The sequence below is a fragment of the Lepisosteus platostomus genome, chromosome 1 (genome assembly GCF_059453375.1).
Source record: "Lepisosteus platostomus isolate fLepPlt1 chromosome 1, fLepPlt1.hap1, whole genome shotgun sequence".
Classification (NCBI taxonomy): domain Eukaryota; kingdom Metazoa; phylum Chordata; class Actinopteri; order Semionotiformes; family Lepisosteidae; genus Lepisosteus; species Lepisosteus platostomus.
Window position 1 is genome coordinate 39,636,988 of NC_142611.1, and position 22,557 is coordinate 39,659,544.

The window sequence follows — 22,557 nt, forward strand, 5'->3', positions numbered from 1 at the left end:
AGCATTTCGTAGCCAATGATGACCAATCAGGATATAACAGTGTTTTTTCTTCGTCCAATAGGAAATGGTAAGGCAATTCTGTCAGTCACAGGTAAGAAATGATACCAGTACTGTCTGAAAAAGGAGAGGAAAGGGAGAAGGAGTTGGGACAGTGAGAGAATTGCAAGGCGTGAGGAACCCAGCGTAAGAAATCATCGTCAAAATCGAATTTCGGTGCAATCAGATTCAGGACGCAATGAGATTATCAACCCAGTTAAGGGAACGTATTGGAGCTACTCTTCTGTAGGAGTGGGAATATATTTACATTTATTTGAAAAATTCTTAAAATTCTAAAGAAGAAGTTTTTCATTAAAATGGCCGTGCGCAGCAATACTTTAACACCCTTCTCCATCCAGGCTATTTTAAACAAAAAAGATGAGAGTCGGCATTTGAAAGATTTGGACGTTTGCTTTCCTAGGTCAACCTGTTGGAAAATATTCGGGGAAGTGGACAATGTATCCGAAGAGTTTTCCTCTCCCTGCAGAAGTGAAGCAGAGGCTTGTCTGGCCAGCTCCCAGAAAGTTTATGACTCCGACTCGGGTCTTAGTGAAGAGAATGACAGCAAGACACTCACGGTTTGCAAATCGGAGAAAGATTTGGACCGCTCGACTACAGAGTTACTTGAAAGAAGTTTGCAGGACGAAACTGACCACGAATCTACAGTTATTGAAAATGCAAACGGTCTCAGTGATTGTGAAACATCAGCAAACGTTTCTGGTAAGTGATTTCCTACAAATGAAACATTTCCCGTTTATCAAGACTTTGAATTAAGAACGATCAGTTATCATTACTCATACAATTCCGTGCTTACTTTTGCAGCAAGTTAAAAAAAAGGTCATAGACAAATGTAATAAGCTATCCTTGGGGTAAATTATTTTAATACAATAACAATATGTTTGCTTAGCCGGGCGATTTGAAACATGCTCACAATAGGGAGTCAGCGCCTTGGGGCAACCTTGTTGTGAAAGGTGCTATATAAAAATAAACTGAACTGAATTGAATTATTTTATATGGGAAAAAATATTTCCTTATCTTCTCAATCCTTGCTTAATGAAGTATGACATGGAGGAGTTCGCAGTTTCTTCTAAATTCTGCTTCAGTGAGTGACAGTTAAAGCCATACTCAAATGTTTGATCAAAACATTAGCAATTAGATAGGCCTATAATCTCTCGTGTGTATTTTCAGTATTATACAATATATTAAAATGTTGCAGTCCTGTAAAATGCAACAAAACCGAACACTATGGATGATACCAACCACAAAACTATTTACGTCAGTGTAGAAAATGTTTCAGTAAAATGAAAAATAACCCTAAATATATACTCATAAATGCATTCTTCTTCCAAATCACGAAAAAATAAAGACATTAATGCGTCACGACAAATTGGTACTAAAAGTTTGCAATTAACATAATTTGTACGGAAATAATAGTAAAGAAAACTTTTGCTTTTTAGGCTAATTTCATTCTTCCTGTGGTGGGCTACCTGACACGTACTACGAGTTTGAGAAGTTTTGAGATTAATCCTGCTGTTGTTGTTGGCACCACAATACCACTGCACTGATTTCATTACAGATATTTATCTATGTCTATATTTCTTTCCAGATTCAAACAACCCCGACGATTCTGCATGTGACAAATCGTCAGACCAACCGAAACAGAGGAAAAAGCGGTCCAGAGCTGCTTTCTCGCACGCACAGGTATTCGAGCTCGAGCGGCGATTCAACCATCAGAGGTACTTGTCAGGTCCGGAGAGGGCAGACCTGGCAGCCTCCTTAAAGCTGACAGAAACCCAGGTTAAAATCTGGTTCCAGAACCGCAGATACAAAACCAAACGCCGTCAGATGGCCGCCGATTTACTGGCTTCCGCCCCAGCGGCAAAGAAAGTGGCAGTGAAAGTTTTAGTCCGGGATGATCAAAGACAGTACAACCCAGGAGAGCTCGTAAGGCCGCCGCTCCTGTCTCTTCAACCGTCCTATTACTATCCTTACGCATACTGCCTGCCCGCATGGACACTCTCTGCCTGCGCTGGAAATCAGTGAAACGTCGCTAAAATCTGAAAAACGGACAAACTGAAACTGAGTACTATTTATTTTCTCTTTTCACAAAGACAGCTGATTTATTGGGATTCAAAAAGAAAAAAAGGACATAACTGCCCAGTGTAGACTGTTTCATGGTATCCATGTTTTGGCATTTTATAGCATTAAAAGAAAATAATAAAGACTTCATTCTCAGTACCAGGAAAAAAGACTCAGTTGGACTATTGGTGAAAATAGCCTACTATTACTGAATGTATCCATTTATCTTATATTTTGTTTTCCTTCAAAAGAAGGACAGCGCTGTCAATGGCTTTGAAATTTGAATAATATTCGACGTGTTATTGCCTTACTAAGATTAGAGGGTAAGACTTTTCAGCACTTTTCCACGCGTAGAAGTAGTTTTTGTTTTGTTTTTTTCAATTAAAAGCCTACAACTGATGGGGTGTGTATAATTTGGTCATCCTAAGTGACTTGAGATCCACAACTGTGGAAGGAACTTAGACGAATTCTGATTAAAATGTATATATTTTTTTCTAATAACTGCTCGCTAAGTATTCTTTGCAAAACATTAAAAGTAGTTGGCAATAAAGCCTACATATGTTTCCAGCCTTAGTCTTTATTTAAAATCTAATGATACTGAAAAACTGAATTTTAAAAAACATGACTTTTATGGTCTTAAGTGCATCGCTCTTCGCACCATAGGCCTGCTAGTGACGCCTTTGCGCAAGCTAGTAGGCCTGTTCTTAGCAACTTTATAACTTACTGATTTTGAAGCCTGTTTTTCAATTACACAAAAAACGCGAAATATGTTATTAATTTAACCAATGACACAGAAATCATTTATTTGGTCTAGATTGTTGTCAGTATTGTGATTATTTATGTTACGTTCTCTTACATTTGATAATCCATAGTATTTGCCATCAGCAATGCCATTGATAAGAATGTTAAAAGGTCAAAGGGTACAACATCATTAGGAAGCCTTTGGCAAGATTACGTTGTGTTACAGCTTGCATGTTAACAACCTATTTGACATATTTACCCATAATCTTTATAAATAAATGCTACCAAAAATGATAATTCTATTTTTGTACGGGATGCATGGTATAACATTTAATACATGCTTGTTGCTACATAAAAACATAATTGTTTAATTAAACTGTAAAGCATATATATTATAAAATATTCAGCACAGATCTCAAATAAGGTGGAGGCAGCATATCGCAATCTTACAAATGTTCACTGATTCCTTATTAAAAGAAAAGGTGTTTTCACCGTCAAGTATTTTCACCAGGCCTTTTAATATAAATCAATAAATATACCAGGAATGTAATGAAGATTTTCGATCGTTCTTTAGTCCTAAAGTTAGTAAATTGTAAATCCATGTGATTCGCCAAGCATTTTGATTGGTCTGATTACTCTTTACATTAAGTAACGTCTATAATACAAGCTGCGAGCACACTTTGATTCAGAGTTATTGATTAGGTGGATTATTGGATACAGTATGAAAACGATCTAGTAGCGGCGAGGGGAGGAGGATGACGTGAGTGCTTGCGATAGTACATACATGATCATGTCTTAGTATCCCTTTCTCTTAAAAGAACATATCAGCAACCCAAATAAAGTTTATATGACAGCTGTTTTTTGCTCTATTAATTTGACCACTTTAAAATATCCCCTTAGGTAATAAACTACGTTTTGTCTTTGTATTGAAGCCATTTCCAGTAATCTACGAACACTGTTGTAAATCCTTAACTACAAACAATTTAGTTTACGAGCCAGAACTAAACATATTTTCTTTTCAGTTTGCTGACAGGCATAAACCCTGCATGTCTAAATTTTTAGAGGGTGTGTTCCCGTTCAGCAAATAATAGGAAAAAAACTAAATAGGCCTATAGCATTACAGAAAAATTGAAAATGTATTAATTCAAAAAGCAATAATTTTCTACGCATCAAACCGCGCAAATAACTTTTCACCATTAGAATTTTTTTTCCATTTAAAGGTGAAAATACAGTTAAAACCTACCGTTGGTCCTTAATATTTATTCTATCTATATTAAATAACCCGTAATACTTAAGTGTGATTTGACTTTTAAAGATGTAACTTTAATTAAGGATATTAATACTTTACCTTCACCAGAATAGACTGCCATTGAAGAGTTCAAGGACTTTAAATTGCAAGCAGAAAAGGCCTACTTTCAAATCTCTTATAAAAATTTTAAACCTTCATGCATTGATCGGTTTTCAGAATACCATTTTCTCAAAATTTCGTACTTTTCCAGATAAAACAGATAAATATTCAAGACATTGTTTTAACAAAGTGCTAATCTGGACATGTAAGCCTGGGTCATTGTCATAAGATGTCAAACCACACATTATTATTATTATTATTATTATTATTATTATTATTATTATTATTATTATTATTATTATTATTATTGGGTTTTTTATATCGCTCTACTGTAGCTGTGCTTTCATGGAATGTGTCAACCCAGGGAAAAGAAACATTTCGGTTTGTCAATTTTAATTTGGTCCCGTCACGATCTATAAATGAGAAGCACAAATGTAAGTGAATATTATTATTATTATAATGTCACAGAAGAATTAAATATGATTTTAAATAAAAGTATTAAATAGTTATTTAAATGTAGTCTTGGCGGTCAGCTTGCTGGTCAGATTTTCCACGTTTTTAGTAACTTTCTTCAAATCAAGAACTACCACGGTTATAAACTACATTCGTTGTGCGTTCGAGCATTTAATCTTTCATTTATTCATGGAGTGGTTAGTGGTTGTTTAACCAATTACATTATTAGTGGCCAAAAAGATAAGTAGGTCTTCAATGTAATGTAATAATCAATATACGAGATAATGCCCGCACTCTGGTATTCTTCTGTTTTCATTTTATCTTCCGAATGATGTAATAATTTAAAGATACAGAGCAACCACATACAGTATGTTTCAATATTTAAAATATTTTTAAAGGAACGCATTTTCAGGAATGTGCCTCTATTGTGTATGGGTTTGTATATCTCCATTTCAACGTGTAGATGATATTGAAAATAAAATATGCAACAATCCATGGACTACAGTCAGCGAAAGGTACTGTATAACGATGTTCTAGGCACTTATAGTATAGTATAGTGACAATAGCTTAATAGCAATGTTAATGGCATTAGGTCATTTATTACACTGAAACAAAGTTTGGAAACTTTTGAAGAACGATATAATACAGCATGATGACTTTGAAATTATCCTTAAAGATTCAGAACTACACTATACGCACGAATTAAGTGAGCATATGTTGTATAATACAAAATGTAAGTGCACAGGAACATTTTATCGAATAAATATTCTAAGATCCAATATTCCAATAGCATACATTAACATTTATAAATTCGTTAAATTATTAATATACAATTACTCCAAGCAATTTATTACATTTTAATGTTTCTTATAAATTCTGTTTGTTAAAGAGAATTCCTTTGACGTTTCCATAGTCACTCGTCAGGGACTGGTCCCAGAGGTGTCTTTCAGATGATGGAGTAATTGCTTAATTGGGCTGAAGAGAAAGAAAACTGTTTTCTAGCTTCAGTTAATATAAAACACAAAGCCATTATCGTTTTTAGTTTTATTATTATTGATGGGATTGTATCACATAACGTGATAGTACGTTTGAGTATTTAATTATGTAAGTTAAAAAAAACAGTTCAACATTTCGAATATAGATGAAGAAATGTAAACAAGTCAACAGAACAACCTTATATCGGAACTGTTCAACCTCAACTAAAGGATGTGGTAAGAGTACCATTTGTGTTATCATCTATGACAAGGAAACGGATTTATCTTCGCTGTACGTCACACATCATCATCAGACGGATCGGTTTTACATGGTGGCAATCAACACCTTAAGTCAATACGTGTTGGTTTCCGGTAGGGCGATGAACAGTAAAATGAGTATGTCTGCGGGAAAAGGACTGCAGAGTCCATCCCACATGTCTTGTCATAGTATCCAAGTCACATCATGCCTGCGTATGGAGATATCCGATGTAGCAAAACGATTAGATGATCTGTTGCAAGAATTTGTGTTCATTAAATGGCAACTGAAACCCTCATCACTTTTATTAACCCTCAAAAATAAATTTTGTTATATTTAGGCAATGCTCGTCACTCAGAGCATCAATCTGTAAATATCAAACACGTTATTTTAAACTACAATATCGACTTTTTACTGTTTATGATCAAGCTGAACTACATTTCAGCTTTATTCCAACCTACAGTATGTCGAGGCATTCCATCAACATGCACATGAAATGTGTGAAAACTCGCTGAAATTCAGGTACTTTTAAATTTAGGGGAGCACAATAGTAACAATGTGACACCGTTATGTGACTTGATAGTCCCCCAAAAATCGTTTTTCACGGTCTTTGGCTTTAAGATGCTTCGTTATCTTACACTCTGATGTCTTTTACCTACAGTATGTGTACACAGTCACATAAGGCATTGGAATCACTGTAAATAGTCTTTAAAAATAGTATTTACAATTCAAATGAACATGAAACTGCAGTTAGAACCACAAATGCGCCTTGTGATAAACTTTCAGTGTTATTGGCAATGTGTTATTAAAATATAACATCAAGAACAGCTTCTCTTTTAGGGTCTTTCGGCAGACAGGCACTTCTTATCATTTAGAATTGCTAACTGAACAGCAAATAATATAATGAAAGACGCTTTGATTATACAGTTAGTTGTCTCATATCTGAAGTAGGCCCAACTTTACATTATGGATTCTTTTTTTCAAAGGGGTTTACGATTATTATTTGAAGCATGTTTTTTTGCCATTTCGAACAGTTGTAATCAGATAAAACAAAGACTACAGTCTCTACACAACCATTGAAAAATATGAAGCTTTACATACGGCAAACCCAAAATCAAAACAGCACAAACGAGCAACCATGCAGATAACTTGTTGAATGAGGCTCATTGTGGTCATTCTTTACAATCCTTCACTTCTGGCAAACCCACTCATAGTTGAAATACTAAGAAGGAATTTGCTAAACATCAAATCAAACCATACTTAGCGTTTTGTGCGACATCTTAATAGTGGAATGCGTCCTCATATAGATACAGGCAATAAGTATACTTCTTCCTTTCATTATGTGAAAGTCGGTTATTGTCGGTAAGGGTCGTTGTAACCTTAACTCTGTTCCCGGAATAAAAGGGCTCGAGGCAGAACAATTACCAAAGACTGGACGCCAGTCGATTACAGCAACAGGTATATTTTATTATATTACGAGGTAAATAATTAGTATTGTTTCATACTTTATCCGGAGCAAATTATCAGGAGCCAAAAAATATTTTTTATTCTTTCCTAAGAACGGTACACAAGTGACAGCCAAATATATTTCGGGCCTCCGGAGCGCACAATGAAGATCAAAGACTCAGAACCTACTGCTACTTCTAACTTCTGTACTGTCCGATGTGATTGTTACTCAAGAACATTACTAGATGGTGCTTTTCCTTTACAGCTATCAACAATAAATAAAATGCAGTGTCTTTCGATAGACTAAATAATGATCAATGCTTTTTTAATTTGACATCCCATTCATGACACAAAAATACATACAATTCATTATCAAGGCATTTGAATATTTATAAGAGATGCAGTAGATACATTAAAAGAACGAACAACATATACAGTATACTGTATATATGAGGGATTGTGTTTCACAAAGGTGAACACAAAGTTGTGTTAAATGCTGTAAGTGGTATTCAAAATACTACATTTTCAAAAGAATATCAACATGTCACACCATGTACAATGCATTAAAATGTATATAATAACTGATACAGAAAGGATGATTCCACAAAAAAGAAAATTCCCTCACAATCAAACAAGTGATGACACCATTTTTTATACGTATCTAAAAAATCATTAGAAAGTCAATTTCGCGTTTTCAAAATCAATACTTTTTACCACGACAACTCTGTATCTTGCCATCTATAGCCCATCCAAGACTGCGTACATGATCAGAACAGACAATTTAGTTGTTTTCTTTCCAAAATCTTTAATTTATGAATATTTTTTATTTACTCCAATGAAAACCTCTCACCTGGCTATACACCAGGCCAGTGAGCAGTTGTGTATAAGCATGTTACTGAGCTAAATTTGTAAATTCACACTCAAGTTCTCACCATGATGATCATGTGATTTTTAAAATATTCATTAAATAGAAAAGCGCATCAAATTGGTTATGTATTGAAATATTTGAATGCGAACTTCAAGACATGTAGTAGGAAAATATAAAGTGTTTAGCAGAAGTGCAGCAAGAAATGATACGGTGGCCTTCGTATTCAGTAACTAAGGACCTAACGATTAGGACTATTTTGACAGAAAAATACAGATGACAGCAAACGCATGCACATGCTGGGTTTTCTTCTCGCCACGTGTCCTTTTCTGTATGATCACATAATTTAGTCTTTGCACTTGCGGTGCAAACAGGCTCAGATCGAGCTTTGTTAGATTTCAAGGAGTTTCTTCACGGTATTATTACAGCCAGTATTACGGTCCAAAGAGAAGTTACACGTGAATCACTTTGTATAATCAGAATAATATCCAAAAGTAATATACCACCCTTTTCGGAACTTTTTGGAAAAGAAAAATACAAGGGTATAGGAGGTATAGCAACAGGCCTGCAAATAGTCTACTATATATACAGTACATTACCTTAAAACGTAGACTGCTTCTTCCTAGCAAGAGCACAAATAATTTCTTATATGATTATAACAGGTAGCATAATTATTTAAAGTAATTTTGTAAATACAGTATTTACATAAATACTTAAAGAAATAGACTATTAAAATGTACGTGTAAATTATCTAAAAAAATCAAAACCGATACTTTCAGTCGGAAACGTATTTCAAAGATCAGAACTTGCTATATCCATTTAATAGACACTGCACAATTATATAAGATATAAAAACTAGATGTTCGCGTCATTTTGCATATACGGTACTGAGTCAGCCCCTGGAAAAAAATCATTTGTTAAACTAGAATATATTTTCCAGTCATATCCCTTTTAACAGTTATTAAGAGATATCATATGGGATTCCGATGCGCATTTCATTAAATCTTTTATCAGGACGCTTATATAGAGACAAACATGAACCCCTACATTTTAAATGCTAGTAGAAGAACATCTAAACCGCAATATCAATTTAAATGATTTCCAAAAATAAATAATAATAACAATATCAACAATAATAATATTTATTTCTTCTTATTATTATTCCAGGGATGAGAGCAATTCTTTTCATTTTTACACATTTTTTTTAAATTGCATTAATGCAAAAACGCTTTTTGCAACACAAAATGGTACAGTTCATAATACGGATTTCAAATATGAATTAAGAAAAAGTAAGATTTTTAAACATGTTCTAAAACATCGGAAGCCTTTTGTCTTCATGTGGTTGCTCTTGGTGATAATGTTTAATTCCTAGCAACTTAAAACTAATAGCATAGGAAATTCTGTAAAAACACTTATAGTAATATAATCAGAAATGTGGGCTTTTTTGACAGGATTTTCCATATAGTTGTGATCTCATCTGTACAACAAATCATGCCCACATAGTTAGGTTTTTGATTTAGTATATATTTTCTACTAAGTATAATACCATACAAATAACAACGTATAAAAGATTAGTTTTTCCAAACATAAGAATTCGTCCAGTTTCATTATTTGTGTTCAGGATGGACACTTTGGAGTAAGACCCAGAAAGGTACACATATTGTAGCTGAAGTCACATACGATATAAACATGAAGTCACTGTATATACAGCGAGTCAATGTATTTTCTTTTTCATTGTTTGTTTTCTGGATTAAACTCAGTAACCGAGTTAGAGAGGGAATAATACAATTCCTATGCATTATGTAGTTTGGGATTCAAGAATATTTAAACGTATTTGCACTTTAAAATTAATCAAAACAGATTAAAGCATATTAATGCTCATTATTGTAAACAAAATCGATGAGGATGAGGATACCTATTGAACTGAGATACCCATAACTGAGAAAGGCAAGTTAAATATCAGACCTCCACGAAGTATTTAACACAATACCCATAAGTGCTGCGCACAAGTCCTTTCTGTAGACCTTTTTGTTTCATTTTACGTACGATCAGCGACAGTCTGTTCATTCTGTTTAAGCAACGGTGTTTTTCTGAGTTCTATAATACATATCGCTATTCCATATGGTGTTCTTCTATATGGTGGTAGAGGAGTGCTGCATCAACGGGCGCGTCTGCGTACAGTATGGGTGTGTTGGATATGTGTGCTTTTTATGTGGGGGGTGTTATTATGGAAGGGGAGGATAAATTAAATAACATAAGCCTAATAAGGTATATTGTATACAAAGGAAAATACGTTCTATGTTTATAAAAAATACATGTAACATTTTTCTGTATCTCGTTCAAGTTTGGTTTGGTGTTCCTGTACTGGAGTTTCTGTATTGCACTTTGCTTTAACATCAGTCCCCCCACCGTTAAAATATGTAACTACAAGGAATGTCACATTTTTAAACTGACCTTCCAAACTGTGAAATATACAGTATTGACATCTAATGTACGGTTTGTCCTGTGTGAAAACAAGCAAACAAAAACATGGGTTTCGCGTGTTGAGCTAGACATCAACCTACAAAGGGTTCGAATAAACATTATATGTTTAACGTTATTAAACAAAACAAATATAAATAGGCATTTATATTTTTATTAATATTTTTTAAATCTATGCATAGTCCTAAACAAGAAGAATCAGTTAAGAGATCCTATTTGCAAAGGTATGATTTAAGCGCTTATGTTTAAAGCTACAATTTATTCGTCACGAATATTTCTGTTACCCAATACTAGAGATGAATGTTGCTTTTTATTTTCATAGGATTTACAACTTTAACATAGTAAAGCAATTTCCCAGTTTATAAGTACATCTTTACTATCCTATGAATGCCTGTATATTTTTGGTAAGATTTTGCACGTCAAGGACAATTTCTTTATACAAGTTAATAGAGTCCGCTTGACATACATAATGGTACTTAATCAGTAAAATTATTTTCCCTCGCTAGCAGACATGTTCCAGTTGTTGTTCTAGATCACATTTCAGATTTAATGATAGAAAATTACCATTTCAAATGCTACATTTTTTGACACTTAAATCCTCGAGCCATATGTTTCCGCCAGCAAGGGATAAATTTATTCTAGCATATAACTTAATGAAATTATATTTAGAGATGTCAGGTTACGACAGCCTAATTCACCACCACTATACTTCTCTCCGTGGCCGGAGACATTTTTTACTGTTTTTTTTTTGTGAGCCCGTGGGCAGTATTCGACCAACGAAGGAAAGTACGCTAGTCATGATAAGGCCTATTATTAATTACTATTTTCCACTATTCGGTCACGATTAACAGCTGAATAATACATAAACTCCCAAAATCTAAGTAGTTTAGTCCAAGGAACGAATAAAGAGTGAAAATTATAAGGTTTAAAAAGAAAATACCAGTATACTGTATGTAGTAGTGCAGTATGTATTTAATGCATAGACCATGAGCATGATATGCAATAAATGTCAAGTTAACAGTATTACAATAGACTATTAAAATATAATAATACAATAATCGCTACAGATCATCCAGTATACAATCAACTACACATTGAGGAAGAGTAAAAAAAATCGGCTGAGGTATCTAATTCTCTTATTCTTTGCTTAAGGTCTCTAAGATTAATACACCCAGAAAACCTCAGTATGATATTTATAATGTACAGTGTGCCATATTAAGACGTTCTACACAAATAACTGCTGAATTCACAGTACGTTTGTACATTCATAGTGGGCATGTTTCACTCTCACCGTCACAGACTGGAGAACAGAACTTATATATCTATTGATATAAATGGCTAAAATATATATCATATATTTTTCATGATAAAAAGTACACTAATTATATGAATGAGGCCTGTTTTAATTAATATTTAATTAACTTTAATATTTTTGTTGAGCAAAATATGTTGGCTAGCAGTGTTTTAAATGAAATCTAAATACATATCATAACTACAAAATTGATTCTAAAATTAAACAAATGTTTCTCTTTGGCAAAAAATTGATCAGATTCAGAAAAAGACAATAAACAATAAACAAAAGATGATGTAGCATTTAATGCAGAAGGGCCCTTGCTTCTGCAGTTGGAGTCTTTGTAATAATGACATTCACTTTGAATTTAACCATTTAGTGTTTATTATTGTCAAAAGGTCAGTTTCCTTGTTAGAAAATGTAAAATAGGTTTCCTTTTTGCTTTACAATGTACAATAATATGAAGTAAGGATGTTAATTTGTCATACCACTGCTGATTCAAAAGGGAAGGTGACCCTTAAAAAAGTGAAAACACAATAAAGTACACATCAGATATAAATTCTGACTCAATACTCCACATTTTGCAATGCTTTTTTTAAATGTTCCACATCACTGCCAGTCAAACTCTCCAACTAGACTCATAAGAATGAATACCTAAGTCCTATGACTGCATAATTCAATACAATACTGTAGAAAATATTTTCTTCTCAAACCATTTCAAATTATTTGAGCGATCCATTTGTAAACAGTAGTAAAGCTACAAATATGATCCATTAGCTACCACTGAAGCAAACCAAACAAACCTTTTGTTCTGAAATGTAGTCCAAGAACACAGAAATTGAGAAAATGTACATACTGTAAGTAACTACAAACGTATTGTTTATTAAAAAAAGTTATAAAATGTGCTGAGACTTTGTCTTTTGTCTGAATATTTAATGTGCTCTGTTGACTCTCAGGTGCCAAGACTTCTGGAGGCTGTTCCATGCTGTATGGTGAGTTGGCATCTGGCCCAGGGTAATATACACAAACATGTGATGTCACAATCTGTTTTTGGCTTCAGCCCAATATATGTAAACTGGTGACATCATAATCCTTTTTTGTTATCAAACTGAACCAAGACCTATTTCACAGTATTATAAACTGATAACTACTGTACTCAGTATATATAACAAACTGTAATGAACTCTTGGGAACCTTAACTCATTTATGAACATTTTACATAATAAGCATGATATCAATACATAATGCTTAATAGTCAACCAATAAATCAATGTACAATATTGTAAAGTGGCGGAGTGTTTTCTCTTGTGTTAGTCCAAATATTTGAACCATCTTCATACACAATGCACTGTATCATAACATCACCCAATTCACACCTTCCTCTGGTGAGAACTTTCAGCTACTTATTTTAAGGTAAATGAGAAATCCCCACTGTTATGACTGTTATAACTACAACAACAACAATCATTATCATGACTACTGATAGATACAGATAGATAGGGTTCAGAATTCATTATGCATTATCTGGAGTAAATATGAAAATATTGCTCTACAAATACAAATAAACTGAAAAGTAGACTGAGTGTTTAAGTAGTTACACATCCAATGGATTTCTATCATGTTGCCCCCACACAATATTTAACCTAAATAACACTATTGATGAAAATGTTCATAAATAAATAAATAATAATAAATAAATGTTCATAAATAAAACTGCATAATTACTATCCTTCCCTCTTAAGCTCAGACGTCAGTACCTGTATACTTTTCTGTTCTACACTATAATATATTGAAATAATTTCCCTCTAGCCAATACAATTTCATGTAATGTTTGCTCAGGGACAAAAATGTTACTATTACAAATTATGTATTTTAATTATGCTAATGGCATAGGTCACTTATCCAGGGATAATGTAAAAATGGTTCTCTGTATTTAGATTATAAAATTGGAACAGAACATTGGGATGCTTATGTTAAATCAAGAACCTTGGTACGAATAACTTACTGCTTATGATGCTCCATTATGCATTTTGTGCTACAGACACTAGCATTTGTAAAACATATGAATTTTAAATCCATGAATTAAATTTCTAAGGTATTGCCTTAGGACAATAGGTCCAACATATTAGCAATTGTTACATTATCTAGTTTGTAACTAGAAAAATATTTCTTTTTTTGGGGGGGGATTACCATATTATTTAATGTTCATTGTACTAATTGTAGGACAATTCAAATTACCAGCAGAGAAGGGTGACTCTTTTGTTCAAGTTCAAGTTCAAGTTTATTGTCATTACACTCATATACATGGTATGTGGTATAACGAAATGCTATTTAGCTAGCTCTCGGACATAAGTAGTACAAAGAGAAAAAAAACACAACAACAACAACAACAACAACAATACAATTGTGTAGCAAAAGAAAGACAGAGACAACAGGCAGTGTGCAAAAAACAACAACAGACGATGTGCAAAAAAAACAACAGGCAATGTGCAAAATAAAACAACAGGCACTGTGCAAAAAACAACAACAGGCAATGTGGAAAACAACAAAAAAAGTAACAGGTTATGTGCAAAAATATGCATCAACAGAATAAAATAAAGGGATAGAAATTATGGGGAGTGAGCTTTTGACATGTATGACATTTTGCCTTATGTATCAGCTGTGTAACTGTCTCTATGTCTGTTTGAAAAAAAGAGAGAGAGGTGGTAACATCACAGGTTTGCATGTATTGCCCTGAAGGCAAAACTATTGTGATATGATGAGTTTGTATATGTTGGCTCGGGGCCAATTTCAATAGAACACATCACCCGAAGGTCTATGAAAAATAGTCAAACATTTCAACAGAAGTCCAGGACTCTTTGACGACTTATGAACAGTTTTGGTCTCAGTTTTATAACATCAGTATTTTGGCTAAATGCCTTTCATGTGTACAAAAATATAAACAAAAAATGGTAGTCATTTTAGCCAGATTACTGAGGATTTTTTAAAAAAGGCAGCAAAAAGAAGACGATAACACCCAACTATTTTAAAGCTTTCACAAATATATCAGATTGGATATATTGCTCAAATAGTGTATCTGCACCTTTCAAGGTATGCAGTTTTTTAAAAGAACTGCATGATGACATAACAAGACAGATACTGGCCTCATACCTGAAGAAGGCTTCACAGCCAAAACGTTGTGTTTTCTCTCTTCTCTTTTCAGCACGGAATAAACCTATTAGTTAGTTATTCCTATACTGATAAATATGTCATTTACACAATTTCTTATTCTTTTAATTCAAATATTGCTACAGAATTTTAATTCATTTGGCAACATGTCTATATAGCTTGTATAGAAATAAAATAAGATGGTAAAGTGATGTAAAAGCAGGATGGGAAAGATTTATCAGACACCTCCAATTCCTTGCTGGAGTGAACAATACCCGAGTCTAAACTTTCAGCAAGTCATGAAAAATTGGAAGTCTTTTTTTCTCTCTTCAATGTAAGAGTACTTTTACTTAACAATCTAAGCTCATGTGTGTCTTACAGAAGATGCAATACATTTTGGAACAATACAGTTACTGCATTCTACAGTGTTTCTGTTCCGAACCCTGGAAATCTGTGTAGAAAATGAAAATAAAATGGGTTTAGACTAACACTGATTATTATCTGCGATCTAGTTACCTGAGCCAACTGACATAATTTAAAATGCTTTCTTTGTGATATCTTACAAACTTTTGAAGATTTTTTCGATCTATTTCCTGACGTCTTCAAAATCTTGAAAGGTTTCTTTCAGCACCGTGGACTCTTAAGATTTTAGATTATGTGTATGTTGTACACAATACACCTGTAGAGACTTTCAAGTTTATCAATGAAATGACAACACGTCATGGATTCAAATTTTGTATATTAGGCTGCAAGTATTGATAATGTCTAATAATTGCACTGACAGTTCTTTAAATTTGTATGGAGAAGCTATAAAGGGCTGCCTCCTCTCACATTTGTTTTTTAATTTAACCATAGAGGCCTTAGCTTGCAAAGTTAGAGCATCAGCGCAGGTTAAGGGTATAGAGGTATATTTAAAAAAAAGGACAGAATTTCACTATATTCGGATGATGTAATTATACATCTTTTAGATGTACCCAAGTCCTTTTCAGTGGTAGTCTACATTATTAACAGCTTTTGTAAATCACACTGATATAAAGTAAACTTGGATAAGTCAGAATTTCTTCCTCTTAATTTTTCACATTGTGATAGTTTGTATATCTAGTACAACTGGAAAAGGAGAAATGCTATCTCTGATTGCGAATAAAATCTGAGATAGCATATCTGCTTCTTCAGGACAAATTAATGAAACCTAAAGCATTAATCTTAAAGAAATGCTAAATCAAATTAAATTTAATGTGGCCAGATGGAAGCATCTACCTATCACTTTATGGTGCAGGACTACAATTATTAAAATGATGGTAATCATTTAAGTAAATTATGGTTTGGTAGTAATTCATAAGAAATTATGTAATACCTAAAATTTCATTTTGGGGAGGAAAGAAATCAAGATGCTCATCAGAGCAGCTATGAGCAAAGGTGGACTCCTGACTTTTACAATGACTATTTAGCTATTGGCTAATCTCAGCTAAGGGAAAGATCTAATCCAGGTTCAACAATAGACTGGGTAATAATTGAAAAATATACAGCTCATGGAAAGAGCATTAGCTTAGAAAGCCTTACAATAGTAATGTATGCCCAGCAGCTTTTAATTATATGCCGATTTCTTTATTGTTTATTTTTAAAAAACTGTAACAATCATGTCTTTTAATGCACCTTCATGTTTTAATCAACTTCTATTCAGATCTCCAAAGTTTTTAGTAACTTTAAAACCAATTTATTGGCTAGAGATGGATAGGGTAGGTACTAGTGTAATTCAGGATGTTATTAAGGAAAATAAATTGATAGCATTCCCAGAACTAGTTCTTCACAAGTCTCTTCCTGAGAAAGAATGTCTTAATTATGCAAAGCTTGAAGATGTCCTCTTAAGGTGGGGTAGTATTGGAGGGGTAAAAGAAAAACGTGCTTTGATGCATTAGATGCTAAATCAATTTTCAGGCTTATTGCAATTTTTTGGAGAAATTTGAAAAATAGTTTTAAAACAGGTGAATTATAGCCAACCACATAATTTATAACAATGACATGGGTTTCTATTCATTTTGAAATTAGAATAGTCACTGTCCAAACAAGTAAAGTATTATCTGCCCCAAGCTACACATGATGTTAATTTTTAATTAATGATACGGTAAATGTCATTTATCAAGCAGAGTTATTAGAAAAATTAAAATGAACACATCAGAAACAAAATAATACAGCAGGCCAACATTGTTTTTCCATTCATAAGCTTTCATAAAATCCATATGATTTTGTGAAATGTATAATATATTATGAATTGTATAATACAATGGAGAGGAAAATTGTTGCCACTGTCGGTTACCAGTTCTTCATCGCTGCAGTGCAGTGGGAGACTGGTAACAAAGTAAGATGCTAAATAAATGTGGGGGCAATGAAGGCACTCAGACTAATGGTCTCCTCTCAATCTTCTTTATTTACAGCTAATCTGAACTCATGACTGTAACACTGGGACCTGCAAAGATGTATTTAGAATAAAAAAATCAACCCTTTTTTAAATAAAACCTTTATAGCATCATTTAATTTAAATTCCATGATGACATTGTTAACGTCTTGAAATTCTAAAACTGAGAGGAAAATCCCCATGGACACCACCAAAACAACTGTTTATTGCCATTTTATAAAGGAAACTCACTTTTCTTTACTAGCATGTTGAAATGTTAGATAGTCCCTAAAATGTGTGTTGATATTTTATAAAAGTATAGTATAAATGACATACTGGTTCAGCTATCTGGTGGAATAGAAGTGATCATTTGCATGTAGAGTCGTTCAGGCTTCAGGCATTATCAGAGTTTCATAACATTTTACGTTATTTAATAGAGATATTACTGAGGGCATGTGTTTTTATAATGTAAACCAACTTGTCTTACTGCAGGTGGAAATACTCAAAGTAAAACTAGTCAGTCTGTTAAACTAGAAAGTCTGCAGGCATGAATTTAAATGAAAAATAAATAACACTGTATTTAAACAGAGTATGATACTTTTTCAAGACATTCAGGAGAAAATCTAGTGTAGAATCATATGATTACACTTATATGCCTGTAGGAAAGTGATATCCTACTTCTCTATGCTTCTGCAGTTTTTATGATTACCCCTGAAAATGCTTTGAAAAGTCACATGGCCCAATGTATTGCAACTGCCCCAGTAGCTCTGGAAAATGATCAATGCTCACCTTACTCTGGAATGGCAGCATAAAGATGGCTGAACTGTTTTGCCAAAAAACTAGATTTAGAGCCAAGTACAGAGTATGGCTTTTCACCAAATTAGTTATCCAAGTGGAGATATCCTTACAGAATCTTAAGAAAAGTTAGGCCTGTGACAAGAGTACTGTTGAAACATTAAAATTAAATTATTGTTTAAAATTGTGGAGGGGGAAAGAGAATCGTTTTGGATGTCAGATTTACTGTAACAATGTTTTCGAGATTAAAGAGAGAAATCAGTGTTGTGACAGAGGTGGATATCCGTTTCAAAGGAGGTGTGCAACTTGCCAAGCTTTGACTCATACCCTTTGGCATTAACTTTAGAGCTCTTAAGGCAGGCAAGAAAAGCCAAAGATAATACCAACCTGAAAAAGTATAGTTTTTTTTTTGTCAGGTAACCCAGACCTTTTTCAAAAAGTACTACACCACTATCCATTTTCCTCCTGGCACTTCCAATTTACAAAGACTTTGTTAATTTGATAATGTGCATCATCTACTCCACACCTTTTAAAACATCAGTAAATTCTTGATGAATGGGCCATGACACTGAAACACTCTACAAAACAAAACTCAGATATCCAATAAGTGCATTCTATATGGTGTACAGTTGCAGTGACCTTTTATTTTATTAGCCTATTTGTAAATATCTGATAAGAAATTTATGGTGCTATGTGGTATGGAGTACATGGAACTTTCAGGTCAGATACTCCAATCTAAGTGATTGATATTTTGTGTACTCTTTTTGTTTAAACACATGATGTCAAAGAATGTCAACATTATCTGAGGATGACTGGCATTGATGTCTACTCAACATGTCTCACTGATTCCCAACAATACGAGAAACCAGTATATGATATGGAATCCATACACAATATTTGGCATATGTTGTGGGGTTTCAGAAAACTAATTAAACATAACAGTACCTCTGATCTTTAAGGTAAAACAATGAGCATTCTTCGGAATGTTTGTTTGTCCTTTATCTTGTGGATTTTGAAGGAGGAAGAAACAAAAAAGAACACATGACTCAAGCAGGTTTTTCTCCAGCATTTGCTTATACTTTGCACCATCCACTTTATTAGTATTGACAAGCATACCAGTCCCTGTTGATGAGATACAGCCTCAAAACTTCATTTTGCCACAACTATGCTTAAGAGTTAGGATGATGCTGACTGGATGATGTTATGTTTTGGGCTTGTGCCAGACTTAACATTTTACATTTAGGCCAAAATAGTTTTGCCTCATTTGACCATAAAACATTCTGTCACATACTGTATCAGCAAGATTCAAGGTGAGAAATTTCCAGTTAAGTCTTCTTTCTTGCCATTCACGCATATAAACCATTCACACAGCTTTGTTTAGGGGCTGAGATATTGTCAATATATGAACAATATATGACATAGAACTTAGTAGATCTTTCAAAATCACTATTGGTTTCACTGTGGTATCCTTAACCAGTTTTGTGCTTGCCCAGCTGCTAAGTCTGGAAGGGCAGGCTGATCTAAGTGTCTGCTTGGTATGATGCACATTCCACTTCTTAATGATGGACTTCAATGTACTTAAACAGGTAGATTTGAATCTTTCCCAGATTTGTGTCTCTCTACTACATTTTTATATGAAAGATCTGTGGTCTCAATGGCCTTTTTGTTGTATCATTATATGAGTTGAAGTTTGAAATTCATTATGTATCAGAGTTAACTTACAGAGACAGATGCTTACTGCATCTTAAATCAAGTCAAACCACATTGATTACACACAGGGACTATTACACTTTTCTGACCTTCCAAACTATTGTTATGCACCTGGGGGTCTGTATTTTATATTAAAGTCAATGGTACTGTAACAGATGTATGTTACATGGTGTATTTGTTGTGAAATATGAAATAAAATACAGGTTGACGATGATCTTTTAAAGTTGAATGGTGCTTTTGGGAGTCTTTTTTTACCCGTTTCACTAACCTCAAAATGGGGAAAAAACAACATATATTAGGTGTAGTTACTGCAGTTACTTTACATTCATGGAATTTGCTATTGCTCTCAAACTATATACAGACTGCCTGGGAAGTAACAGCAACAAAGTAAATAAAGAAAATATTTGATTATTTCTTTGTAAAAGTGAAGAAAGCACCTCCAGACATGTAATAAATAAAATGATGAGAAAATCATAATCAATATGATACTTACCAGATAAGTTCCTAACCCAAAACTTATGAGATTCCTAAAGAAGCAACAACCAAACAGTCTGTGATACATTATTTCTTTACCCTCATTGCAGTGAATAATGGGATTTTCATTTCAGACCAGAAAAAACATTATAAATACCTCTGTCTCACTGTTGATATGCTGATTGTCCAAATGCTCTGCTCACAGTTGAAAAGCTGTGAAAATAAGAAGAATCCTTTGGACTGTAGAGATGCAGCAACACATTTTCTTTCAGAAATTTCCCAAGAAAATTAAATGAACGGTTATCAGTGATTTTAACTACATATTGACAATGCCTTATAAATAATGTGTATTCTTGTATTATTTCTTAAATTAACTATAGCATATGTACAGTAAGAGGGCATCTGGTTCAGACAAAATGGCAGCCTCTTGTCTGGGCCACGTTTCCCAGGAAGCTGAGGGGACTGAGCTGCTACCCTCAGTCACCTCACCAATTTTACTGTTAGATAACTGGTCAAGCAATATTTTAAAAAGCAGGAAGCAAAGGCTTCTAAGGTTGATTTTGAATCTGCTCTCTTGAAGACAGAAGACAGGTCCTCTGTAGTGCAAAATCACCAGAGGGGAGAGGAAATGAAAATTCCAGTGAGTTCTTAGATTCTGGAAGAGTGTTTGTTAACAGAAAAAAGAGTGTATGTAATATGGACATTTAATAAAGTTCTATTAAACATGAACACAATAAGACAAAAAAAAAACAGTTATTCCTATGTTTACTCTATATTGTTAAACTCATACAGTATTAGATGAAAGTTATAGGCGTACGCATACTGAAATACTTTTACAAAATAAATAAATTAGTTTTATGAAATTCTCTAAAATTTATAAAGGCAAATGTAGCATGTGGTAAATTCTGAACAACCCAAATATACAGAATATTTATCTGTGGAGTAGTGTTTACACTCCTAGATTCATAACGTGAAGGTTGTATATTGAAATTCAACATAAAACACTGTTGTTGTATCTTTCAGTAAGATACTTCACTCAGTTTCTTTAGTAAAATACTCAGTTTTACAAATAGGCAAACAGAGATGTTGCTTTGCATGGAAGTATCAGCCAGATTAACTAATATATTCATTTTGCTTTAAAACTACATTTCTATAATTTTGAAATATGTTTGTGACTGTTTTGGTCCATACTAGTTTTGATCTAGTATGGACATTTGGAGTAGAAATGTCTTATTGTTAATATTGTACTTCTCTTGTGCTGTGTCATTTCTAACCACGTTTTACTTCAGTTCAGTTTAATTTTGTTTAATTTCCGTAACAGTGATAACATTGGACTCTTGCACCTTGACAATATATGTTTGTGACTTCAGACCATACCATCTACTGTAGTAGAGTGACAGCATGGAATGCTTGAACATTTACATAATCTACTATTCCTCCTGTCCTTCATCTAATTCCCTTATTTCAACAGTGGAATGCTAGCAAGTAATATAGCCTGGATGTTTTTTTTCTTCATTTTTCATATTCTTAGATTTTAACTTCTCCTTGGAATATATTGGCTGCTGGCAATATTGCCAGCAGCCATATCACCCTGCAACTCACAACTGGCAACCCACTGAAGCTAAGCAGGTGTGAGCCTGGTCAGTACCTGGATGGGAGACCTCCTGGGAAAAACTAAGGTTGCTGCTGGAAGAGGTGTTAGTGGGGCCAGCAGGGGGTGCTCACCCTGTGGTCCATGTGGGTCCTAATGCCCCAGTATAGTGATGGGGACACTATACTGTAAACAGGCGCCGTCCTTCGGATGAGACGTAAAACCGAGGTCCTGACTCTCTGTGGTCATTAAAAATCCCAGGGCGCTTCTCGAAAAGAGTAGGGGTGTAACCCCGGGGTCCTGGCCAAATTTCCAATTGGCCCTTACCAATCATGGCCTCCTAATAATCCCCTTCTATGAATTGGCTACATTACTCTGCTCTCCTCCCCACTGATAGCTGATGTGTGGTGAGCGTTCTGGCGCACTATGGCTGCCGTCGCATCATCCAGGTGGATGCTGCACATTGGTGGTGGTGGAG

The 22,557-nt window shown here is 34.0% G+C and overlaps 1 protein-coding gene across 1 annotated transcript; it reads left to right on the forward strand.

Annotated features, from left to right (window-relative positions):
* The first annotated feature begins 90 nt into the window (after window positions 1-90).
* Window positions 91-12,881, forward strand: nkx3-2 (NK3 homeobox 2). The gene is made up of 2 exons (XM_088628420.1): window positions 91-756; window positions 1,643-12,881. Exons 1-2 carry the CDS (start codon window positions 354-356, stop codon window positions 2,077-2,079), a joined length of 840 nt encoding a protein of 279 aa, XP_088484546.1. The 5' UTR covers window positions 91-353; the 3' UTR covers window positions 2,080-12,881.
* The last annotated feature ends 9,676 nt before the right edge of the window (window positions 12,882-22,557 follow it).

Coding starts and splice junctions, on each gene's coding strand:
- nkx3-2 (XM_088628420.1), top strand. CDS start 354: ATGGCCGTGCGCAGCAATACTTTAACACCCTTCTCCATCCAGGCTATT. Junction 757..1,642: donor AACATCAGCAAACGTTTCTG/GTAAGTGATTTC, acceptor ATTTCTTTCCAG/ATTCAAACAACCCCGACGAT.